Source organism: Oryx dammah, unplaced genomic scaffold (genome assembly GCF_014754425.2).
Source record: "Oryx dammah isolate SB20612 unplaced genomic scaffold, SCBI_Odam_1.1 HiC_scaffold_12, whole genome shotgun sequence".
NCBI lineage: Eukaryota > Metazoa > Chordata > Mammalia > Artiodactyla > Bovidae > Oryx > Oryx dammah.
The window spans coordinates 29,762,041-29,789,183 of record NW_024070196.1 but is presented as its reverse complement, the minus strand read 5'-3'; the positions used below and the strand labels follow the sequence as shown (position 1 = coordinate 29,789,183).

At 38.6% G+C, this 27,143-nt stretch overlaps 1 protein-coding gene across 1 annotated transcript in view; it reads left to right on the top strand.

The window, feature by feature from the left end:
• The first annotated feature begins 11,118 nt into the window (after positions 1–11,118).
• Positions 11,119–27,143, top strand: part of INTU (inturned planar cell polarity protein) — an 86,441-nt gene continuing 70,416 nt past the window's right edge. Inside the window, exons 1-2 of the mRNA XM_040250514.1 lie at positions 11,119–11,355; positions 24,748–25,286. Of these exons, the coding sequence (XP_040106448.1) occupies positions 11,210–11,355; positions 24,748–25,286 (685 nt within the window). The 5' untranslated portion in view covers positions 11,119–11,209. The remainder of the gene's footprint in view (positions 11,356–24,747; positions 25,287–27,143) is intronic.

The following is a 27,143-nucleotide window of genomic DNA, read 5'->3' as shown; positions in this document are numbered from 1 at the left end:
CCATTCTATTTAAATTTCATTTTAATAAATACATATTAGTTCACTGTATGAATAGACTTTAACCTCCTCAAGATACACTAATTTTGGATATTTATACTTTTAATATATTTGCTGTGGTAACATACTATGATGAACATTATGATCTTCATTTTTTATCATTTCCTTGGGATTAATTTCTGAATTAAAAGATATGAACATTTTCAGATTCTTGAAACTCTTGGACTCAAGGCCACTAGGCAGAGTGTAGGGCAGAACTGAGGTACCTTACTGAAAATAGACGGATTAAGTAAAAGTCAATATATATTAAGAGATGAGATCTTCATTATTCACCTCTTCACTCACTTGGCTCCCAAAACACCAGCAGCCAGGATTCAAGACACTGGCCCAACAGAAAAATCCTGCAGATAATGACATTTGGAAATCCTACAATGAAAAGCTAAGTCCCATTTAATAATTCTACATCTTAAAATTAATCTATTACTCTTTATATCTGTAATCTGCAACCAGTAGTATCTTTCAACTCAAACTACATTTTTCAGCATGTTCTCCATTTATCCACAATTATAAGATCGTGCAGAATACTTTTCACTGACCTAAAAATCCTCTGTGCTCTGCCTATTTATTCCCTCCTCAGGCAGTCACCAATCTTTTTACTGTCTCCATAATTTTGCCTTTTCCAGAATGCCATATGTTGGAATCATAATGTATTTTGCCTTTTCAGACTAGCTTCTTTCACTTAAGCTTCCTCTATGTCTTTTCATGGCTTGACAGCTCATTTATTTTTCACACCAGATATTATTCCATTGTCTGGATGTACCCTGTTTGTTTTTCCATTCACCTACTGAAGAACATCTTGGTTGCTTCCCAGTATTGGCAATTATGAATAAGGCTTCTATAAACATCCTTGTTGCAAGTTTTTGTGTGAACAAGTTTTCAACTCATTTGGTGAATACCAAGGAATCTGACTGCTGGGTTGTGTGGTAAAAGTAGGTTTAATTCTGTATGAAACCGCTTAAGTATTTTTCCAAAGTGGCTGTACCATTTTGTATTCCCATAAGCAGTGAACAAACACTCACGTTGCTCCACATCCTGACCAGCACAGTGTTGCCAGTGTTTGGAGTTTAGACATTTGAACAGATGTGCAGTGGTATCTCATTGTGTTAATTTGCAGTTCCCTAATTAGGGCTTCCCTGGCAGCTCAGAGGGTAAAGAGTCTGCCTGCAATGTGGAAAACCCAGGTTCCATCCCTGGGTTGGAAAGATCCCCTGGGGAATGAAATGGCAACCCACTCCAGTATTCTTGCCTGGAGAATTCCACGGACAGAACAGCCTGGTGAGCTACAGTCCATGGGGGCACAAAGAGTTGGAGGTGACAGAGCTTCTAATAGACACAATGGCATATAATGTGGAACATCTTTTCATACCTGGTTTGACAACTAAATTTCTTCTTTGGTGAGGTGTCTGTTCAGGTCTTTTGCCCATCTTCAAAAATCAGTTTGTTTCTTATGGTGAGTTTTAAGAGTGCTTCGTATATTTTGAACAACAATCTTTTTTCAGATGTCTTTTGCAAACATTTTCTCCCAGTGTTGGCCTTTCTTTCCTCATTATCTTGACAGCATCTTTGCAGAGGAGTTTTCAATTTTAACGAAGTCCACTTTATGAATTATTTCTCTCATAGATTGCTTTTTGGTGTTATATTTAAAAAGTCATCACCATGCCCAAGGTTATCTAGATTTTCTCCTAGACGCTATATTCTAATGTCAAGTGTATTTTTAAAGCAAATGGATTCCAGAAAGAGAATAAAGGGTCTACACTAGACAGGGCAGCCACTGTTTTTTTATTTATCGTTGTATCTCCAAACACTAAAATTCAGTTTGCCACATGTCAAGTAATAACGTATACAACGACCTGGATGAATGAATAACTGGCCTTTTTAGTCAGAATTTAAACTCCCACCAATAACGCCTACCCAACTCTCCTCCCTTACTTATTTTCTGGCCTCCCTCGGAGCAGCTCAGGCCTCCGAGCCCTTCAGCAGCCCCTCTACTCTTCCTGTTCTTGGCCCTCCAAGCTGCAGGTGGTAGCTTCTTGGGGGCGGTGCGTGGACATGGGTGTCCCTCGCCTGGGGCAGCCTTGCGATCCGAGAAGGAAGAGTGAAGAGCACTAGGCGGCGAAAGAGCGCAGCTTCGGGCGCGGGGCTGGAGACGCTCGACGGCTCGCCGCGGGCGCTCGGGACCCTGCTGAGAGCTCGATCGAGCGGGAGGGGCGAGGGGCCCAGACGGGGAAGCGGGGCGCCCCGCTGGTCAGCCCCAGGTCGGGTGGCGGCCAACAGAGCGCGTATCTGCCCGGGTCCTCCGGCGCGGGGGCGGTCCGGCCGCGGGGCCGTGGGGTTTCCGAGATCCGCGCAGCTTGGCCCGAGGGCGAAGGAGAGGGGGGGCTCGCTAACACCTCAGCCCTTCAGTCCCAGGTTCTTTCGCAACGGAAGCGGGCAGCCTTTTCCTTCAGCTCTCGGTTTCCCGGCGGCGGCCCGAGCCGTGCCCCGGGCAGGCGGCGCCTCGAGCGCCCCGGGAGAGACCTCGCCGACCCCCGCGCCTGATACCTGCTGTGCGCCTTTGCAGCGATTCTCAAGTGGGCATGTTTCAGGTGGGCAGGGCCAGCATCCCCAAACCTGCCGCCCACAGCCTGGAGGACCTGGACTCTGTGCAGCGCGTCCTCTTACACAGGTCAGTGCTGGGCCGGGGGATTCGGCGAAAGACCTCCCTTCGTTCCCGGGGAGGATGGCGAGGGGAGGGGCCACCTTTCTTTCCGGGGTCTTTCTTGCCGGGAACGTCTCTTTTGGGATTCTCCTCCGTGCGGCCCTCCGGATGGGAGTTGAGTCCTAGCTTCCACCCCTTCCAGAATCGGATGCCCCGGGTTCATCCGATTTGGTCGCGGAAAGTCTACCTCCGCGCGGGACCTGGTTATCCGCCTCACTGCAAAATACATCACTTTCTTACTATACACTGGGGAAAAAAGCCAAGCTGTTCTTTAAACACCTCTAAACTTTCTCCAGGATTAAAAAAAAAAAAAAACTGAGAGTTTTGTTTGGATTTTGGTTGTGATCTGAATTAGAAGGAGCTACTTTTTAACAATTCTAAATTCTACGTGCCACCACCACACACACACATAGATTCACGGATGCGCGTCCACACACATAGCTGCACAAAAGAAACGTGAGTTCGTCTCAGAAGGGTGAGAATCCCAACTTGCCGGTAAACTGCTAATGTAGTCATTTACTTTGTCCAACCTTAAACTTTATGTAAAATGGACTAACAAATATTAAATCCCATGGTAACGGTAAGCGGTTTATGGAAGAAAAAGTAAGAATTCACATGGAAAGCAAATTCTCTTTCCATTTTAAGATTAAGAGAGAATGGTTGAAAGGCCAGGCAGCTAATGCTGCTTTAATTCTAGGAAAGCCTGGACTTGGTAAGACATAATGTGGGGAAAACTCTTTTAGAAATATAGCAAAAGTATCTTTTGAATACATTTGTAGGGAGAAAGTGTAAGGGGCGCTTAGTAAGTAACTGTCAGGGGGAGGCTTATGTGAGTTCTCTCATCTGCAAACGTTTCATGTGACCCTTTTAAGTCTTTGTACAAAACCATATGAGCTGTAGAAATCCTGTTCTGTTAGAAGTGTGAGTAAAGAAGAAAGACATCGTGCAAGGAAGAAATCGGGTCTCTTCGATTTTAAAACTGTCTTCTGATACAATTTTCACAGTTGGTTTTCTTCTCTTCTTCCCCCTGGAGAGCCTCTGCCATAAACAATAAAATATTATCAAATGAGCAACTAAAAGGGGATTCTGCTAAATTCCCAAAGACAATTCTCGCTGCATTTGATAAAATTGGCAGTCAGGAATAAGCCCCCAAAGTATTAACTAGAAATTCATTCACAGCATGACTTTGATAAAGCCAGGAGGACTGTTTGTTTTAAATGCTTAAAACTCTGATGCAACAGAATTCCTTCATGTTTTAAATGTCAGGTGCCAAAAAATTCCAAACTGACTAACACTACAGGCTTTCGGATCCAAAGCACAAACCTGTCTGAATGAACCGGGTCAAAAGAGCATGTTTAAACTATAGTCATCAAAACTGAGATGATTATTTCAGAAGTAAGTAGTGGAGTGTTTCTGGAACAAACCTGCTCAGTATATGAAAAGCTACTTTATCTGAATTACAAATAACTGCTCCCACATGCTATAGGAATCAATGGAATCTGAAACTATAAGTGTCTTTGTCAATATGATGGCTAATTATTCTCTATTTTTAACATTCTCTGAAAATCTTTCTGCTTTTGCAATACATTATTTTTGTTTTCAACATATTTATTTAAAAATTTGAGACATCTCTAGATGTTTCTATTTCATTTAATGAAGATAGATTTTCACACAAGTTTATATATAATCAAATGTCTTTTGCTAGTATATGCAAAGATTTGTTGAGACATAATGTAATAGAAATTAGAGAAATCAGATAACCTTTAAATTACACTCATTTATCATCACAGTTCTCAAGCTCTAGACCAGTGCATGGCCTATGTTTTTATATCAGTCTTATAAAATTTTTATGTTTTTCCTTTAAAACATCCCTTGTAAGATATCCACAAAATTTGAGCAATTGCGTTAAAGAAACCAGTAGCCATGAGCCATAGAAATTTTATAGACAAGAGAAAATAGAAGACTATTCTATTTTTACATCTTAAAGGATGATTCTTCTGAGTGTTTATTTTTTAATTACTTGTATATTTTCCATTGTAAATATGGTTTTCAAAATGTAAAGCATTAAATTGCTATGCTTTTGAAAAAGATACTTCAGCCAAACCAAGACTGAAGCAAAGTTCCAAATTTTTCTCTGCATGAGGTGTTAGCTTCAAAATATGTCAGTATTAAAATAAAACAATAGCTTAGCAAAAAATATTCAGCTATTCTGTTTTTTGATAAAAAGTTACATACAGGTTGTTTGAGTCAGGGACTCAAAGCTTCATTATTGCATTTCTCAGGTATTTTACTTAAATAAGTCAATAAATATTTGTGTCAATCTTGATTATAGGAAGTACCCAAATAATATTAACACTCAAATTTTGCAGATTTTTTTTAAATGTGTGCACAAGGTTACTGCAATTTAATCATTCCCTTGGAGTCCTATTCTGTTACATACTACATAGTTGTGGGACTTGGCAAGACAACCTGTCTATACTTTCCTGTTCATTCTGTAATATATCCACCTTACAGAATGGTGGGTAAACTTCAGGTGATATTTTAATGCTCTATAAAATGAAAGTTCTATGAAATAAAAAGGATTATGTTTACAACTAATCCCTAAGAAATTAAAACAAAACACAAAAGGATACCTATTTCTAAAGACTCTGAGAAAATTCAGCTAAGTGACTTTTGCCCAAAGCCTAAAGGCTAATGTATTGTTCTGGTCCAGGCTAAAGTGCCAGCATTTTGATGCTTCAAAGGAAGTGAGCTAAATGTGAATCTCTGAAAATGTTTGATGACCTAAATTGGCAATAGCAAAATAAGCATCTTTAAAATACTTCAAATATCCAGAACTCTCAGGGTTAAAGGATGTCCCATTAGATAATAATCCTGATGAATAAAATATCCTCTTAAATTCAAAAAGTAAAAACTAAAATCAGTAAGATCAAAGCTCTTTGAAAATACAGTATATATCACACACTGCTCTACTTCCTAACATGTAAGACATTAGATTGCAAAGGTTATTTCATTTAGTTCTTAGCAACCCTGTATAGTTGGCAGGGATTATTATTGCTGTCTTCAGATGAAGAAACTGATTGTGTTCACAGTCAGTTGGTTATTAGTCCCAGAATCAGGATGAGAACCTGGCTCCTTTAACTGGGGAATGCATGGCACTTGTGGATTATCAAGCATTTTCATAGTTGTTATTAAATTATTGTAGTGTTCGACAAAGCGACTTTTTAAAGATATTACTGAGGGTACTTGATGCTCATTTAAAAGCTGTGGTTTTTGTAAATCTCATGTGTTTCCTACTTTTTTCTTCATCAGCAGATTGTCAGGCATTAAGAGTTTTTGCTGCTGTGTATTCCTGTTTTGATTGGCAGCTACTGATCTATGGCAGTAGAACAGTTCACCAAATTTGTTACAATTTGTAAATAAAAATATGAAATGAGGATAGTAGGAGTAAGTGAACTGGGTTTTGGGTTCAGCTTTGTGCCATCTACTTTAGTTACCTTTGTGTTTACTTCTAGATTCTCATCTATATTCCATTATTGTTCAAATCCAGTATGCATGATCTTAGAACAAATTCCACACATTCTCACAGGTAGTTCAATTTTTATACAGGAAAGTGAAAATTTTCAATCATAATGCAATTCTATAAACATGAGATTGCCAAAATGTTATATATTATGAATCTATCCCAAATTTGAAAAATTCCACATTATGTAGTCTCAGGTTTTAAAATGATGTTTTGCCGAGTCTACTAGTCAATTATTCATGATTTTAAAATGACTGTGGTTGTCAGTATTACTACATAGTTCATGAATTACTATTTGTATCTTCACAATTAAGGCAATATTAATTAGTTCCTAATAAACCTCCGTTACATGAATTTTTATCTTGCAATTAAAAATTTTTTAATGGACATGACCTCCTGTGGCCCTATTTTCATTTAGTTCTCATTGCTAGCTTATATTACTATTTAGGAAAGAGCTCTTGAACCTGCTAAAGATACTAAATATTTAATTATGGTCTTATCTGGTGTATTTTATGTCAGTATTGTATTGTTTGCCTAGTTGAGATGGTAATCAATGGAAATAAGGAACTGATGTCTCATATGTATTAAACTAAACATATTTGGGCCTCAGAAGATGGCTGGCTATTAATAGTGGAACAGAAAATAAGAATATACCCAGGCCTGGGAGTTCCCCTGTGGCCTACTGGTTAGGATTTTGGGCTTCACTTCTGTGGCCCAGAGTTCAGCCCCTGGTCAGGAAACTGAGACCAGGCAAGCCCCCAAGTGCAGCCAAAAAAAAAAAAAAGAACCTAAATCTTTTGAGTCTTCCTGCAATTGATAATTATGAGACAGGCAAAGTCAGTATTCTTACAAAGTCCTTGAAAATGACATTTTATTTTTTTCCATTCTTCATCCTCTCCAATACATCTAATGGTATCAAATATTAATTTAGTTAAATATGATATATAAAGTTAGAAATCTGGAAATCAGATTATCTTACCCTGAAATTTTAAATAAGAATTTTAAAGGATTGCTATTATTTCTTCTTCTGTGAAAGATCAGGCAAAGGGATAACTTTTTCTGGGGAGGGGGAGGAATTTTGTTCATTAAACTTACGGAAATTAAGTTGACATAACTCAGATACTTATCTAGTGTGAAGAACTTTTCCTAAAGATATACTTTTATGTGGCACTTCTTTCCCTGGTTCAACTTTGTGTAAGATAGAAGACTGAAAAAAAAAAGTCATGTTTTCTAGGAATTGTCATCTGGTAGCAAATATAGATACATTCCTAAATAATCTAGATACTAGGCAGACTGACAATTAATTATAACAGAACTTTATGTGATACGTTATAAGGGGAAGGTGGAAAGAGGAATTCTTACTAAGGTAGGAAAAGAGCTTGGGGAGACTTCTTGAAAAAAGTACAACTTGAAATTGGGTCTTGAAGGAAAATGTAGTGTTTTGGATAAGCAGCATTCCATAGTGAGAGATCTGTGTGAGTAAATTATCTACAGAAGAGTTAAAATTTTTCTTGACACTTTATGTTAGGTATTTTACATGCATTGACTCATTGGATTCAACAGTCCTGTGAAATAGGTACCGATATCCTAACTCACAGGTAGGAAAAGTAAAGTGTGAGAGATTTTTCACTCAAGATTAAACCCCTGATTGTTTCTAAGGCAGGGAGAGTTCTGCCTGCTGGGCTCAAAACTAGGAGGTAGGAATGGGTTCCTGTTTAGGAGATGGTCAGTGGGCCTCTGTAGGTAGGAAGCATAGAACCAAAGGAAGGCTATGGGCATTTTTTCCCAAGTTTGCCTTTACCTGAGGATCACTAGGCCTGCTTTTCAAAATAGAGCTTTTCACGCTCCTCCCCTGGAGATCCTGATCTTGTTGAAGTGGGGTGGGATCCTAAAGCTGTATGTTTAACAAGCATCTCAGGTAAGATGTGTCGATTAGTTAAGTTCGACAGTTTGATTAACTTGATAAATGTATAACAGGAAGTAAGTCTCTAATTCTGTATTAGTGCCCAGTTATTTGTAGAATTGGAAGGTGTTGTTTTTAGAGACTTCATAATTTGGATTTTATTCTCTGTTTAATGGGGTGGCATTGAGACTTATGAGCAGGATATGAAATTATCAGATGCTTACAGAAAAAAATGAAGTGTTATTTATAGTAGAAAATGTGTGCATGCATGCTAAGGGGCTTCAGTCGTGTCTGACTCTTTGCAGCCTATGGACTATAGTCTGCCAGGTCCTCTGTCCATGGGATTCTCCAGGCAAGAATACTGAAGTGGGTTGCCATTCCCTCCTCCAGGGCATTTTCCCAACCCGGGGATCAAACCTGCATCTCTTATGTCTCCTGCATTAGTAGGTAGGTTCTTTACCACTAGCACCTTTGTTAAAATTTAAAATGTCTTTTTTTTTTTTTAAACTTCCGATAAGGTGCTTTTAAAATGAGGAAAGTCGAACTTTAATTAAAGAGGCACTGAAAGCATTTTAATTTTAGAATGGAATCTTAGGGATTGTGGTGAGAATATGTATGTTTTAAGATGAAATATAATATAACTATTATAGCAGTTCCACCTTTTAATAGTATCTCTAATTTTAAAAGCAATACACCTTTATTTGGGGGGGGGGATACTCAATATTGATGGAAATATGTTTCTTTTCTTTCCTGACTCCACTCTCTTGAGGCTTCTGACCCTATTACTTTCCCCATCACTTTTACCTGACAAGACTGTCTTCTAACTACTAGAGAAAATAAACACCATCACATGGAGACTGCCTTAGCCTCCTGAGTGACACTGGCAAGTCAGCATCCACACCTGCATCCTCCTCTGGGTACCAGCAGCAGAGAAGAGGTATTGAGCAAGGTCATATCTCTCCATCTGTTCCTTAGGTGCTATCTCTTTCTATCATCATCCCTTTACCCATTTATCCCTTTATGAACTAGTCCCCTGTTTTCTAATATTTGTGGTATGTGGACTTCTCTTTTCAGGAAAGACTTACAGATTTCCAGGGATGATAAACTTTACTATAATTTAAAATAAGCAGGTATAAGCTCTGTGCTTTACAGCTCTTTCATAAGATAAAAACAATTTTATAAATTAATACAAATAAACTGCAAAACAAAATTCAATAGCTAGTTAAAAATTATTAAAAAGCAAATTTAGAAATCAATACAAATAAAACCATTAAACTTAGGATATTCAAATATACATAATTTAATGTGACAAATGAAACTAAATTGCAGCTTGAAAGTTTAAATATTTAATGGCTACTGCCCATGTTCTTTTGGGCACTATATATGCCTATATCTCTCTGGGCTATGGGATGACTCATCTTTCACTACTCTTCACTGTTTGGAACATAATATTCTGTAATGACAAGATAAGTTAAGCCTTCCTCTAAGAAATCTGCTATGGCCCTACATGTCCCAAGTTTGTTTTCCTTTGGGTATTCCGTTAGAACTCTGTATTTATCATAGTACACTATATGTTATAAATTGCACATTCATCTTTCAGTCTCTACCATCTACCCATATAGTTTAAGTTGAATCCCCAGCCCTCATCCATTGAGATCATAAAATAACATTAAGATCTTTTTAAAAAAATTAACGGCTATAATAGGAACATTTTCCCATGCATTGCTTTTGAAAACGTTTCTATTAACATCATAATATTCATCATACTTTATATTTAAAGACATTTAAATTTTACCCTTTTGCTGAACATTAAGCTTGCTTTCAGCTTTTTATTTTTATAAGTTTTATAAATTTTATTTGCAGCTCTTATTTTCTTAGAATAGATCTCTAATACTGAATTACTGATCTCTAATGGAAAAGACCCTGATGGTGGGAGGGATTGGGGGCAGGAGAAGGGGATGACAGAGGCTGGATGGCATCACCAACTCAATGGACATGAGTTTGGGTAAACTCTGGGAGTTGGTGATGGACAGGGAGGCCTGGCTTGCAGCGATTCATGGGGTCACAAAGAGTCGGACACGACTGAGGGACTGAACTGAACTGAATAGTTGAATTACTGGGTGCTGAGGAGTAAGTAAAATCTAATGGTTAATGACTTCGGCTCTTGTTGGCTTTGTCTCCTGCTACCCGTGTGACCATAAGCCAGATGAATAACACCTCTCTAAGCTTCAGTTTCCTTATTTTAGTATAGAGAAATTTAGTTCACGTATATTCATATACCTATGAACAAGTAATTAGAGCAATGGCCGAATCTAAATAAATGCTATTATTTTTACATTCCAAAAATAGTTGATGCAAGTATTCGCAAAAGACAGGTAAATTTTACCTGTGTACACTTCCGTTAGAAAATGAACACGCAGTTGATTTCCCAATATTGGCACCAATTTGAAGCACCTCAACAACATCCGCTTGGGAGAACTGTGAAAATATTTACTTCTGTGAAACAATAAGAAAACCAAAGAAATAATGGCGCATATTTACATTAACACCTACATGGCATTGCTTAAAAGCATCTATTCCAAGCACGTACAGAGACGTAGAGGGTAGTTTCCTTTACTCTAGGGAAACCCAGGCGGAGCCCATCTAAGGTTTTGGACAGCCGTTCGGCGTAGCAACAAAGTGCAAACTGCAAGAAAAAGAAAAAACCCAGTGGGCCTCCACTAGTTTTAACAAGTTAAGCTGTTCCAAATGAGAGTCTTTCGGGGAGCGTAAGTGGTTAAGTTTTAGCTTCTTCCATTCTTCCCGGATGTCCTAGAAATTTTATTTCATTGGCTCCTTCCTGGGGGGTCTCAGTGCTCGCCAAGCAGCTTCCCCGTCTCCCTGGCAACCTGAGCTGCCACCAATTGCAGCTGAGGATTGGTGGTCACGTGGCTCCGGTCGCTTCACGAGAGGAGGCAACATGGCGGCGCCGGCAAGCAGTTGATGCGGGGTTTGAATTACTCTACTTGTAGCGGCGGCATCCCTGCTGATGGCGTCTCTGCCGTTGTGCGGTTCGGTTCGGAGCCCAGAGGGACTTCCTGGAGACCCTTCTTCACAAGAAGAAGATCAGGATTATGATCCTGAAGATCCGGTCAGCGACTCGGGTTCATACTCCCCTACGAGTACAGACTCTAAGTAAGGTTCTCGAAGAGGGACAATTAAATCCATCCTTTCTGTCCCTAAAGTGTACACGTGGGCTGGGGAGACTTCGAGAGTGTTGGCGTGGTAGAGAATAAGTGTTTGAGGTTCTATAATAAGTGGGAGTTACTTGCACCAGGTTTCAGCTGTGCGATAATGTGAGCCGAAATGACTGTTACTGTACATTCTTGGTTATTGTAGGTTTTAAGGAGGAGGGTCTCTTTGGTGAGTTTTGTAATACATCAGAGTATAATCTGCTAGAGTGTTCACAAAATTCTGTTCTGTCGCAGTGTCTTCTTGCTTTGGTGTCATGATCTTTGTGACTTTAATCTCAGTATTTAGAGTGAAGGGACACCTTTGCGTTTGGTCAACTATTTAAATTACGTAGGTTTTTCTGCCGTTATAAAACTGAATAGATATATAAAAGAAAGTAGATCAACCCTCGCCTCACCATTGAGAACAACCTCAACTTTTGGGGGGTATTTCTGCTGTATTTTAGCTTTGGCGGGGGGTATTTCTGCTGTATTTTCCTAAGAACTTCGATGGTTTTCTTGTTTTCTGTTTTGTGTCATAATGTAATTTTTAAATGCAGAATATCTTAAGTATTATTTTCTACTTTTTTATCCCTAAAAATGATGCAGAGTTATTTTTGTTCACAGTACCCAATGCTGCTTCAGTTTTGAAGGCATTTATTCCTTACTGCTATGGATTGAGAACTTTTTGAAAAGGTCAATTAAAGTAATTAGTGTTTGCTTGAAACAACTAGCTATGAAACTGTTCTGGTGCCAAAGCATCAATCAGTGACTGCCATATATAGTCATTCTTAGAATGACATTTTATATGTATTTAAACATAACAGGAGTATATAATGTGTATTTAGGAGTATCAGTTACTTGGCAGTTATTTTCACCCATAGGTATATAAAACATTTTTATCATTATCTTTAAAAAGCGAGAAAACCATCACTACTGGCTGCTTAAATGTGTTCTAGAGGCTTAGTGAGGACAGATTATATTCTGGAAGACTTGAGCAAATTAAAGGATATCAAACACTTTGTGTAATCTTCTACTGTGGTCATTTAAAAAATAATTTAAAAATTCATGGCTGTCAAGCCAGGCTGCTTGAAGGAAGTATGGATTATGTGGAACCTTCCTTGGTCTTGCTGTTGGAGCCATAGACAATGTGAGATTCAAACTCTTGGTTTCTCTACATCGTAGAATCACACACTTTTAGTCCAGAGAGCATCTGTAATTTTCTTAAGGTCACACAGTTGAGCGTTGTCAGTGGAGAAATTTAGGAGACCTGTTTTCAAAGGGGGTGTGTTGATTTTGATGAATAAATAAATGAGCTAGCCCTGTTACCTGGGAAGTGAGCAAGCTAAGGACCTTGTGTTAGAAAATGTGTTATTTCAAAGCATTTTGTGATTCAGAGAGTTGGACAGGACTGGAGCAACTTAACATGCATGCATGCGTTAGAGAAGGAAATGGCAACCCACTCCAGTGTTCTTGCCTGGAGAATCCCAGGGACAGAGGAGCCTGGTGGGCTGCCATCTATGGAGTCGTACAGAGTCGGACACGACTGAAGCGACTTAGCAGCAGCAGTGTGATGCCGAATACATGTATATATGTATTATATTTTAGTTTTTTCTTTAATGGCCTTTAAATTTTCTGTATCAGTCATTTCCTGATCACTCCATATGTCCCAGTATCTTTAACATCTTAACAATAAGACTACAGGAAATCTCGAAGGTAAACTGTTTAGCTGGTCTGTATTTCAAGTCCTACCAAGATACAGTTTTTATGGCTGTCATTTCTTGGTGTTTAGAACGTACGAGTTGATATACTGACCTGACTAGGTAGGCTTCTGTCTATTTTTCCCTTATGATATTTACCTCCCTAAGGTGCAGAGTCACCAGTGCAAGCGATGGCCTTCCCAGCTTGGACAGTACCCTGGAACATGTGGATCAAAGATATAGGGATGTGAACCTAAGCTTTCTCATCAAAGCTAAGAGATGAATTGCTTGTTGTCTTTCATTGCCTACATGGAGGTTATTAAGGAAGTTATGCCACTTACTGATTCACATAAAGTGTTCTGAACTTTCAAGGTGCCAGTTAATTTCTGCATATTCTTTCTGGAAATTGTCATTGTTTCTGACATGCTTTCAAACTGAAAACCAATTTGAGCTGCAAGTTATTATCAATACAGAATTAATAAGTTTATCATTTTTTAGAGAAGATGTCTTTAAGGTACATTCTGGTTATAGTACTTTTAATAGGTACTTACAAGAGGAAATTTTTAAATTAGTGCAGTACCTCCTAACCTGGCATATTGGCTAGTCCCTGAGGAAGCTTCAGAGGTAATACTGGAGGGTGGGTTGGGTTGAGGGAACCATTGACTAGTTTTCAGTCCTGAAATGACAGAAATACATTTACTTGCAATAACTCCATATTTCTTTGCTTTGGTTTACAGTTATCCAACTCATTGAAGCCACATTGGTTTGTGTTGGCCAAAGTTACCAGTTTTCATAAAATTGACCTAGAGTTTTGATTTTTTCAAAGTGAATTGTTTATTGTTGTGAGTTTTAAAACTTTGACTGATGGGGAGAAAAAGGGATACTTTAGAAAGAGAATTAAGCTATAAAAAGCTAAGGAATGTCCACTGAAAATAAGAAGAATGACTGGAGATGAGAAATACGTCCTTTAAATTTTTTTTCTGGGATATTTTAACATCTTTATTGAAATGTAACTGACATATAATAAATCATACATATTTAAAGTGTACGATTTGATAAGTTTTAACATGTATACATCTGCCAAGATAATGAACATATCCTTGTCTTCCAGAAGTTTCCCTGTGTGCCTCCCCAATACTACTCATGCCTGCCTCACTCCTTACAACCACTTATCTGCTTTCTGTAGTGATAGATGAGTTTGTATTTCCAGAGTTTTATAAAAATGAAATCATATAGTATGGACTCTCTTTTTAGTCTAGCTTCTTCTACTCCGCATACTTATTTTGAGGCTCATTCATATTGTTGCCTAAATGTAGTTTTCTCCTTTTTATTTCGAAACAGGCCTCCATTTATTTCTGAACAGGATTGAGCATAGTTATTTTGAGATTCATTTTGTTACTTACATGTAGTTCTTTCCTTTTTATTTCTGAATAGGATTCCTTGGATATATCAAAATTTGTCTTTTTCTTGGGTTTTAATGTGGGAAGGTGCTAATTGAAGAATCAAAATGTTTCATTCAGAGTTATGGTGCAATATATTATTAATAATATCCAGTCTAGTGCAATATTTTTCTTTTTCTCTCCTATTCTGAACCTTGACTTCTCTTTTCTTTTTTCTTTTATCAAATTACATCAATTAAAAAGTCAAACAGTATATATCTAGGCTTATGATGAGATATGGTAATTCTCTGCCACCATCTCCATCTCAGCATATATTGAAGAGAATTCACTGTCTGCCTTGTTTCTCCACTAGAGTTGCCCATCTCATTTGCTGACCTCACTCTCTCTTTACTCAGGTCTTCAGATCTGATAAGTCTCCAATCCTGTTGACTTGCTTTTCTAATATCCACCTACCACCTCCTTCCCCTTCTCACAGGCACCGCCTTACTTAAACGGCTTGCCTGTCCCTTATACCAGTGGAGTAGCCTTATAACTGGTCCGGGTACTTCTAATTTCTCCTGTTTTCTGTCTTTCTTCCATACAGCTGACTGTGTTTACTTTCTAAACTATAGTTCTAAATTATTTTTCTCATAGAGAACCTATTACAAAAAGATACAGTGTAGCAGTTTGGATCAAAAGTATAATTAAACACAAGCATGAATATTACCAACAAAGCCAGCTAAAATGAAGTAGCTATCCATGTGCTTAACCAGATCATCCTTATGATCAGGAAAAGAAGGCTGAGATTAAAAAACTTATCTAATATTTCAGGTTTGATCACTGCAGACTGTATTGTTCAAAAAATTCAACCACTTCAATTACAATGAAATTTCTTATAATGTAGCCTGAAATAACTGAAACTTTGACTAAATTTGTTAGTATCCATAGCATATTTGCAATGTCAAAATACTTTTTTCAGCAGATTATTACGAGAGGCATTTTGGTTCAGTGTATTAAGTACTGGATTAAGAGTAGGGTTCAGAAAACCTGAAAGTGTTGACATTTTAATTTCATCAAGTTTTCTCTGGTTTTTAGGAATTCAGAATTAATTCTTGGTTGTAACTTATTACTTTACAAGATGTCTCAAGAGCGCTATATTCTAAGGGGCAAACACTTAAAGAGAAAATAAAGGCTGAATGTATAAGCGTTTCTGTCTCTTTGGAAATGAAATCTTTGTGTGGCTGCCTTAGAAAAGACATGCTTTTCTTTAACATAAAAGCTATCTTCCTGGTAACTGGGAAACTTTATGGGCCTTCATCTTTTTTAAATTTTATTTTAAAATTGGAAATATTTGAATAATTGTGTTAGGGCAGTGTAACTACCATGTGTGATGCTATATAGTGGTTGGATGATCCGTGGCATTATACATTTGTCTAAACCTGTAGATTGTACAACAACAAGAATAAACAGTAACGTAAATTGTGGATTTTGGGTGATTATGATTATGAGTTTATCAGTTGTAATAAATGAACCACGCTGGTGAAGGATGTTGATAGTGGAGGAGGTCATGCATGTCATGGGGAGGGAGTATATGAAAAGTCACTGTACCTTCAGCTCAATTTTGCTGTAAACCTGAAACTGCTCTAAAAAACAAAAATCTATTAAATCATTTTTCTACTCAAAAGCTTGATGTCCTCCCAGATAAATTCCAGATTCCTTAGGATGCTTTTTAAAGCTATTTTAGATCTGTTCTTTAGCCTCTCAGACCCATCTTTGATGATTTTCCTTTAAGTCACCTTTACTCCTACTTGTCTTAGCTCTGGCCACTAATTAAAAAACATGCTAGGGAATTCCCTGGTGGTCCAGTGGTTAGGACTGCATGCTTCCACCAAGGGGGCACAGCTTCTCCCTAGTTAGAGAACCAAGATCCCACAAGCCATGTAACATAGCAAAAAAGAAAAAAAAAAATCCTAAACTGAGTGGTATATAAACACTAGAAATTTATTTCTCACAGCTCTGGAGACTGGAAGTCCAAGGTCAAGATATCATTGTATTCTCACATAGTAGAGAAGAGAAACGTTCCCTGTGGCTCTTCTAAGGGCGTTAATTCCATTCATGAGGGCTTGACCCTGTGACCTCATCTAATTCTAATTACATCCCAAGGGCCCCACCTCCTGATACCATTGCACTGGGGGGTAGTGTTCAAAATGTGAATTTTGGAGGAACATAAGAATTCAGTGCATAATATTACTACACTGAAATAGTTACCCATTCTCATTCCTACAATGTTCTTTTACTCCTCCTACACTTTGTACATACTTTGTTCTGTCTGTTTGAAATACCTTTTCTTCCTGTCTCTACTTGGCATCATCATTCAAGGACCCATTTAAGTGCTGCTTTCTCCTGGAACCTTAATTGATCCTTTATTTTGGGGGGCTCCAAAATCACTGCAGATGGTGATTGCAGCCATGAAATTAAAAGATGCTTACTCCTTGGAAGAAAAGTTATGACCAACCTAGATAGTATATTCAAAAGCAGAGACATTACTTTGCCGACTAAGGTCCGTCTAGTCAAGGCTATGGTTTTTCCTGTGGTCATGTATGGATGTGAGAGTTGGACTGTGAAGAAGGCAGAGCACCGAAGAATTGATGCTTTTGAACTGTGGTGTTGGAGAAGACTCTTGAGAGTCCCTTGGACTGCAAGGAGATCCAACGAGTCCATTCTGAAGGAGATCAGCCCTGGGATTTCTTTGGAAGGAATGATGCTAAAGCTGAAACTCCAATACTTTGGCCACCTCACATGAAGAGTTGACTCATTGGAAAAGACTCTGATGCTGGGAGGGATTGGGGGCAGGAGGAGAAGGGGACGACAGAGGATGAGAAGACTGGATGGCATCACTGACTCGATGGACATCAGTCTGAGTGAACCCTGGGAGTTGGTGATGGACAGGGAGGCCTGGCATGCTGCGATTCATGGGGTCGCAAAGAGTCGGACATGACTGAGCGACTGAACTGAACTGAGACTTCGTTGTGGATCACAACAAACTGTGGAAAATTCTTAAAGAGATTGGAATACCAGACCACCTTACCTGTCTCCTGAGAAGCCTGTATGCAGGTCAAGAACCAGACAGCTAACTGATTCAAAATTGGAAAAGGAGTATGTCATGGCTGTATATTGTCACTCTGCTTATTTAACTTATATGCAGAGTACATCATGCAAAATGCCAAGCTGGATGAATTACAAGCTGGAATCAAGATTGCCAGGAGAAATACCAACAACCGCAGATATGCAGATGATGACACTCTAATGGCAGAAAGTGAAAAAGAAATAAAGAGCCTCTTGATGAGGATGAAAGAGGAGACTGAAAAAGCTGGCTTGAAACTCAACATTAAAAAAGATTATGGCATCCGGCCCCATCACTTCATGGCAAATAGAAGAGGCAGAAGTGGAAGCAATGACAGGTTTTATTTTCTTGGGCTCCAAAATCACTGCAGATGAGGACTACAGCCTTGAAATCAAAACATGCTTGTTCCTTGGAAGAAAAGCTATGACCAACCTAGGCAGCATATTAAAAAGCAGAGACATTACTTTGCCAACAAAGGTCCATATAGTCAAAGCTATGGTTTTTCCAGTAGTCATGTATAGATGTGAGAGTTGGATTATTAAGAAAGCTAAACACCAAAGAATTGATGTTTTTGAACTGTGGTCCTGAAGAATTCTCTTGAGAGTCCCTTGGACAGCAAGGAGATATAACTAGTCAATCCTAAAGGAAATCAACCTTGAATATTCATTGGAAGGACTGATGCTGAAGCTGAAGGTCCAATCCTTTGGCCACCTGATGTGAAGAGCTGTCCACTGGAAAAGACCCTGATGCTTGGAAAGGTTGAAGGCAAAAGGAGAAGAGGGCTCAGAGGATGAGATGGTTCGATGGCATCACCAACTCAATGGATGTGAATCTGAGCAAACTCCAGGAGATAGTGAAGAACAGAGAAGCCTGGCGTGTTGCAGTTTATGGGGTCACACAGAGTCATACACAACTTAGCAACTGAACAATAACAAGATTTGATTTCTCCAGTAACAGTTTTTCTCCTGTGTTGTTGTTGTTTAGTCACTAAATAGTGTCTGACTGTTTGCAACCTCATGGCCAGCTCCTCTGTCCATGGGATTTGCCAGGCAAGAATACTGGCAGTCTTCCTGACCCAGGGATCGAACCCACGTCTCCACTGCAGGCAGATTCTTTTACTGCTGAACCTCCAGGGAAGCCCTTGTTTTCTTTATAGCAGTTTTCATTCCTCACTTTTGGCGTTTGTGTTTGAGCTAGATGAAGAGCTGTCTGTCCACCTGACATCTTTTAAAAGCACAGTAAAGTTCTAACAGAAACTGATTTGCTGGTCTGTGATTCCAGTTCTACCAGAGTTAGATCATATCCTTAACTTAGTGCACTGTAGACTTGCCCCGTTTAGCTGAAGTATTGGGATAGGGGATGGGGTCATTATTAGCATAGTTCCAGTGGAGATGTGTCCCTGATGTAAAGAGTTGTTTCATGCAACAAGTTCACAGTTGTTCGTTCACTGGCTCATCTCTTCTTCTCTGTTGTGCTTCACATGTGTTCCAGTGGTGGTTGTGGCTGGACTGGAAGGAACACCATCAGCCCACCCCAGGTTCCCCACCTTCTCAAGCTGCCATAACAGCCAGCACTGATTTATCCATTAAAATCATTGTTTCCTTTTAGAAAACAAGCAGAAGACTTTGGAGATGAAAATTTAGATACTGCTGGTAGATAGAACATAGAAATGAAGACACAGAAAAGCATTGCGCAGCCCAGTCCTTACTGAACCAAGCCCCAGGTAGAATCCATGATAACTTGTCTTGCTGCTTTTATTTTGTGTGGTTTTTCTGTCTGGAGACTCGCCCTGCTGTACCTGTTAATACTGTGTCACTACATAGCTACATGTGTTGGCCACCTAGCTAAAGCACGTTGCGCTTTTCCCACTAAAAAGAAAAAAGTATAACATAAGGGGTTTGAAATTGTAGCCCAGATCTATTTTCCTTAAGGAAATGTGCTGTGAGGGCTGGCTGTTTCGTAACGTTTTTCTCGTTCTTGTGGTGACCAAGGAAATGCTGATGCTATTTCACTTGGTGAAAAATGCTGACATTAACGCAGTTAAGGATCTGAGAGATTCAATAACTTAAAAGAAGAAAAAAAGATGTAATATCAACATGGAATTCTTGAATACATCAATAATTGAGCAACTTATTAGCATTATCTAAAGTTTGTTTTCTTTAATATATTTCTGTTACAGCTTATGTAAGCAAACTAGATTATCTGCAAATTAGCAAGTTTTTCTCTAGGAAGAAGGCCTCTGCCCATATTTACCACATCACTTACAGAGTTTGAACCCAACTGATATGCCATCAAACTTTGCAGGCTGACTGTAAATACAGTTATTTCTGTTTAGAGCAAAGCAGAATAAACAAAGTAAGAATCTCATTGAAAGACATTTGCACAATAACAGCTTTGTAGTTTGCACCATAGGATCTCAGAAAAAGAGATGAAAGGATATTTATGTTAATATTGATTACTGTGACCCATATATCATAAAAATCTTAATTCAAACTGGTAGACTTAAAAATGAATCTTTTATTTTGGAATAAATTTATGTTTACAGAAAAGTTGCAAAGGTAGTACAAAGAGTTTCTGTAAATTCTTCACCCAGTTTTTGTCTGATGTTAAACTTTTACACAAATATGGCACATTTGTCAAAACTAAGAAATTAACATTAGTACAGTCCTATTAACTAAACTCCTGACTTTATTCAGATTTCACCATTCCTCTGCTTAAGTCCTTTTTCGGTTCCCAGAGCCAGTCCAGAGTATCATCTGGCATTAGTCATCATGTCTCCCTAGTTTCCCCTGGTTGTGACAGTTTCTCAGTCCTTCCTTGTTTTTCATAACCTCAGTCACTTGGTTAAGGTGGTAACTGCCAGATTTCTTCACTGTGAAGCTGCTGTATTTCACTTCGCATGCTCTCTTCTTTGGAGGCTCATCTCTGAGTCCAGTCCACACTAAAGAGGAAGCAAGATTAAGCTCCATCTGTTAGAGTGGGTTGTATCTACATACAATACTAATTTCACTATTAATGAATAGTTGCAATGAAAAGTTGGGGCTTCTTATTGTTGTTTTTAGTACACCTCATCCATTATAATAGAACTAGTTTGAGAGTATGGTCTTTCCACCTTTGTAAACTTTCTGGCATGTTTATCAGTTATACTCTTGATGTTTTTGTGATAGGAAAACCTATAGTGGAAATAAGGAGGGCTTTCCCTGTGGCTCAGTGGTAAAGTCTACCTACAATGCAGGAAGCTGCTAGAGATGCAGGTTCTGAGTTGGGCAGATTCCCTGGAGGAGGGCATGGCAACCGACTCCAGTATTCTTGCCTGGAGAATCCCCATGGATAGAGGAGTCTGGCAGGCTACAGTCCACAGGGTCGCAAAGAGTGGGACCTGACTGAAGCGACTTAGCACGCATGCACAAAAGTAGGGAACCTTCTGGGAATCCTGATCTGTGGCCTTAAAGGCAGTGTCTAGTTTTGGTTCATGTGTCACCAGCACTTAGCTGGAACCTAGCAGAGATTGTTGGAGACCTCTTCATTTACTGCTAGGGGTTGGAAGAGTGCAGAAATACAAGAGCTATATCTAATAAAGGTGTACGTTTCTCCACAGTTCTGACTCTGTGGGGCGAGAGGACTGGAACTGTCATTTATTTGTCCTTAACTGTGCCAGACACGTTATTTTACTTGCTGTTGATGACAGCTCTGTGAGATAGCTAGAATCCATTTACTAGAAGAGAAAAGCTAAAGCTCAGAAAAGTGAAAATCTCAAGAGAACTGTCTGAACCAAGGTCTGTGACTTCTCAGTCCATTTTCCTTTTATTTTGTGTTTTGTCTTCACTTGTAGTTTACTACAGTCATTTCCTTGTCTTTATTTTTGTCTCTTATCCCCTTTTTAAAAATTTCTGCCTCATTTTAAAAAGCAAATTATTCTGCTTAAAGTGAATTATTTTTTAAATCTAGAGGTTAAGTAAATGGATCTCATTCATTGCTGGTGGAAATGTGAATTGCTATAGTCTGTGGATAAAAATATATATGTATAAACATATATATCACAAGTATATATTTGTGTGTACATATATATATTTCCCTACATAAAAGGATGGTTATTGTATTGTTCATAGGAGCACCCGCCTCAAAAAAGTGAGTGTAAAGCTTATCAGTAGGTGAGTAATCAAATTCCCTCATGCTACATACCTTAATGTAGCCATTAGGGATTTCTAAATCATGATTTTAAGTGATAAATTATACAGGTGTGTGCATGTGTATATGTATAGGTTCCAGTCACTTTTTCAAAACAAACAGTAGCAGATTTCCCTATATATATTTTATATTGTTATAAGAACATAGATTTTCAGAATTTTTTTTTACTGAAGTATAGTTGATATACAATGTTATATATCAATATATAACGTTAGTTTCTGGTATACAGCAAAGTGAATCAGTTGTAGTTATATATCTATATTATTTTTCATATTCTTTTCCATTTTGATTCATTACAGGATATTGACTATAGTTCTTTGTGCTATATAGCAAGGCCTTGTGTGGTACATAGATTTTAACATCATTTATGTCAGTGAAAGGTAGGAAGGGAGGATGACCTGTACAATAATTACATGCCCATTTATTTAAAATGAGTCTGCCTATATATATAAGGATGCATGAAAGTGCAGTCGCTAACTAGAAATCTAGTCAGCATCACATCTAATCAGTCTCAACATCCTGGTGATTTTCAAGAGTCTCTCAAATGTTTTTCCTGCTTTCCATCTCCTCTCCCATTGCCTTAGTTATCATATTTGCTTGGACTATGGAAGCAGTCCCCTGCATGGCCTCTCACCTTGAATTTTTGTCCACCTCAACTTCTTCTATCATCCTGTCAAAGTAGAGCTATTCAAAGGTTATCTGACTTGGAAACCCTCTACTAAAACTCTTCACTGATGCTCTCTTACCTACACAACAAAATCCAAACCTTTTGCGGGGGTCCCTCCCAAAATTAGAACTCCACATCTCCTATCATTCCCCAACTCACCAGCTCCGCTCTGACAGCCACAGACTGGCTGTGGTTGTCCACATAGACCAAGGAGACTGCCCGTCAAGGCCTTTGCTCATCCTGGTACTTTTGTTTGGATTTCTCGTCTCATCCTCTGCTTCAGCCCCCCAAGCCCTCCTCCCTGGCCACTTTAAAGCTCACTTCTGTGGTCTCCCTACTGGAAAGTCTCCCTTGATCCCACCCTCAACTTGGCCAAGCTGGATAAGCTCTCTTTTGCACTGACTATGTGTATTGTCATGAGCTCTTTCTCAGTTTCTCCTCTCCTCTGGACAAGGGAGGGAACTGATGTTTTCATCACTGTAATTCTAGTACTCAGCACAGTGCCTGGCACTGTTTATTTGTTCCACTACTGAATGCCACCCTCCCTGGCACACTTCCCTGCTGGGATCATTAACTCGTAACCAAAAAGTGGTTTCACATTCAGATTTTAGAGAATAAGATGAATCATCTTCATGTTTAGCAGGGAAGGATAAATGTGTCTTTGGGATCACATATCTTTTAATATAAATAATATAGCAGATTAAAAGGATGAGATTATAAAGCAAATCAGCTTCATTCATTTTCTAATTGATATGTATCTTCATAAGTAATTGTGTATGATTATGGTATTTTCATTGTGCCATTTTAAATTATGGTACATTGTTATCTAATTTTTTATGGCAAAGACACAGTTATTTATCAGTAGAACTGCAGAGTTATTAACTGCTGATTTATGTAGGTATGCTGCTGCTGCTTCTAAGTCGCTTCAGTCGTGTCCGACTCTGTAGGTATAGACAGATATATTCAAAGCAACTGATAATGGTGAATAATACACATGTGCCTGAGTGTGTAAAATGATGCCACACACTGGGGACCAGCAAGGGCCAAAGAAACATTAGTTTTGATATCTGGGGATAGTTATGCTGTTTTTTTTTTTTTAACCAAACATATATAGTTGAAAATTCAGTATTAATTACCAACCACAGACCAGGGCAGTGATTAGTTTCAGAGTGAGTAATAGAATAGTGCATTTTTTTTGGATTAATTTTCATGATATTTAGAAAGAGACACTTGACTCTTAAGTTAAAAGAACCAGGGTTGCTAATAAATACTGCAGAAAATAGAGATGTCTTATAACTGAATGATGAGGACACAGATTATACCCTTTCGTGCCAATGTATTACAGTCCATGTTTCTGAAAAAACTCTCTCCACATGTTAGTTCTTTTCCACTGTAACAAATTTTGCTTTAAAGTATACCAATTTGAAAGGTAAACTGTAACATTGAACAGGGTAAAGTTTGTGGTTAGTTCTGCTATCTTAAGAAGAGTATTTGTGTTTTTCAGTGCTGTTTCAATCACTTTAATAGCAACAATTTTGTTTTTTTCAATGTCCTACTTCCCAGTTAAAAGGTTTTTTTTTATAATCACATGATGAATTATGTAATATGTGGTTTACTTTTCCTGCTAAAATTGTTCATTAAAAAGAATTTTATGGAAATTTTAGGCTACAAAGTGATTATGATTAACTGTGATTGTATGATAAATTAGTTGATCTCAGCAAAGATTTTAGTCCATGGTGAGTGAATGTTCCTTTTTTGAAAATTTATTATATAAACAAAGTCTCTTAATATTGGTAGGCTTTAGTTTTTGTTTTAGCATGTCAGCCATGATGAATAATTTCTATGCAAATAAGATGTTTTTATGTACAATTTCCAAATGTCTTACATCTGTGGACATAATTGCATAATCAACTACTAACATAAATTACTGTCCAGTGAAATTGTCTAAAGTGAACAAAAACCACACAGGGAATTAAATTTAAAAAACAAAACAGAACCTTAGATTCTAGAAGAGGGCCATCTCTTTTTTTCATTTGCTTTCTTTTCTATCACTGTGCCATTTTGATCCCCTCTCCTCCAACCCCAGTTCTTCAAGGCTCTATAAACAGCATTCTACAGTAAATAATGCTGATGCTCACAGTAAATTAGAAACAGTAAGGAGACTTTGAGATAATCAAGGAGCTTTCACCCTTCCCATCCCCCTTCACCCCAGCCCCTACCCTCATCCCTATGCTGGAAAGGCATAACTGTTTTTCTTATGTTTGGCTGCAATTCAGACTGTCTTTTCTCTTTTCCATAGTGACCTTGAGCCTGAATGGCTGGACAGTGTGCAGAAAAATGGAGAGCTGTTTTATTTGGAGTTGAGTGAGGATGAGGTGGAAAGCCTCCTTCCTGAGACACCTACTGTGAACCATGTCAGATTTAGTGAGAACGAGATTATTATCGAAGAAGATGATTACAGAGAAGGAAAAAAGTATGAACCCAAACTCAAGCGGTTTACCAAGATTTTAAAAAGTAAAAAACTTTTACCCAAGCGCTATAATAAAAAAAATAGTAATGCCAGCGGGCCAGTATCCATTCTAAAGCATCAGTCCAATCAAAAAACGGGAGTTGTTGTCCAGCAGCGGCACAAAGATGTGAATATCTATGTAAACCCCAAAAAGCTAACCGTCACCAAAGCCAAAGAGCAGCTCAAGCTTCTGGAAGTACTTGTTGGGATTATCCATCAGACCAAGTGGAGCTGGAGAAGAACTGGAAAACAGGGCGGTGGAGAGAGGCTTGTGGTCCATGGCCTGCTGCCAGGAGGATCTGCAATGAAGAGTGGTCAGGTTTTAATTGGTAAGTCCTGCTGGTGAACATCAGTCCTTGTTTGCAGGGTTAATGGTTGATGATGCCTTGTGAGGAAAGTGATTAAAACAAAATTATACTCTCAACTAATTAAAGATTAGTTAGTTAGTAAGTCGCTCAGTCATGTCCAACTCTTTGCGACCCCACCAGGCTCCTCCGTCCATGGGATTCTCCAGGCAAGAATACTGGAGTGGGTTGCCATTTCCTTCTCCAAATTAAAGATTGCTCAATGATATTTCGGCAATATCATTTGGGATATTTGGGACAGTAGTGAAATTGTAAGGATGGTGTACTGCAGTGAGCAGTGTTCTTTAGACAAGCGCTTTTGTTGCACTGAATATGCATGCATGCCTTGTTCGGCCAGGGAACAACTTAACTAATTATTGAGTTTTTATAAATTTTATTTCATCTTGGTTGTATTTGCTGACAAGAAAAAGAAAGTTGACAGTACAGTGATAATTTAGGTTTGAATGACCTATATCTCATAACATGATACAAAAATATGTAATTTAAGAATAAAAATACTTTAAAATTGTATGTTTGCACTTAAGCACACTGAGTTCTTGGAGTGGTTTTTAAATGATTTCCTTTGGCACATTTAGCAACAGTGGTGTTACAAATAAATTTCCTTTTAAGGGCATTTGTCATAAAATATCCTACCAGTTTTGAAGGGAAAATAATAAACCTATGAGTTATTCTGAATATGTGTTAAGATGAGCATTTTGTGTTGCTGATACATTTTAAACTGTTGGATATATTTGAATTAGTAGCAACTTTATTACTTAAAGATAGATTAAAGATGAGACTATATTGTTAATGCAACTTACAGGTATTAACAGTTCTCAAAGCTGATGGTCTTAAGCTGACTCAGTCTGAGAGATTTTGATAAAGGAGTTTTTTTAGATTCTTTAGAAACCATTTAAAATATTTTAAAAATATCTTTTACTAGAAGTCCAACTTTTGTTTGTCACTGATGCAACAGATAATTTTTTGAGCATCTGCTAAATACCAGGAATACAAAGGTTACACTAATGATCCAGTTACTCCTCTTAAGTAGCTCATATTGTTGTGAAGGGCTTCCCTTGTGGCTCAGCTAGTAAAGAATCTGCCTGCAATTCAGAGACCCCAGTTCAATTCCTGGGTCGGGAAGATCCACTGGAGAAGGGATAGGCTACCGCCTCCAGTTTTCTGGCCTGGAGAATTCCATGGACTGTATAGTCCATGGGGTTGCAAAGAGTCAGACATGACTGAGTGACTTTCACTTAACTGTTGTGGAAGAGGTGGGTCAAAAATAAGCAGCAGTTTCCTGCAGGGTGATAAATGCCCTGACGGGGATTTGCAAGGGGGACTCTTACAGGAAGGGCATCTGTGCAAAGTGTGTGTTCTAACCAGTTGCAACAAGACCTCTACTTTCTCTCCTTAAAATATTATTTTGATACTCCTCCCATGGAGAGTTATAGTCTGAGTGGGTGTTCCTGCCCCGCCTCCCTGGCCTTGAACCTGGGTCGGCCTGCGCCTGCAGCTTAATTGGTACTATGAGACTTAAGAAGTGGGATCATAAACAGGTGATGCTGCTTGCCTGTCACCATTCAGTGAGGAAGTGCTTGCCTGTCACTGTTCTGTGAGGACGCCCAGGCGGCATGAAGAGGTCTTGAATAGTAGTATTCTGGCTGATGGCCCCAGCTGAGGCCCCAGCTACCCTTCCCAACAGCCACCAGATGTGAGTGAAGAGTCTGTCCAGGGAACTCCAGCCCCAGCTACTGTCTGGCTGCAGTTACATGAAAAGCCCTAGTGAGAACTTCAGCTGAACCCCATCCACCCCAGTACCGGGAGAGATAATAAATGGTG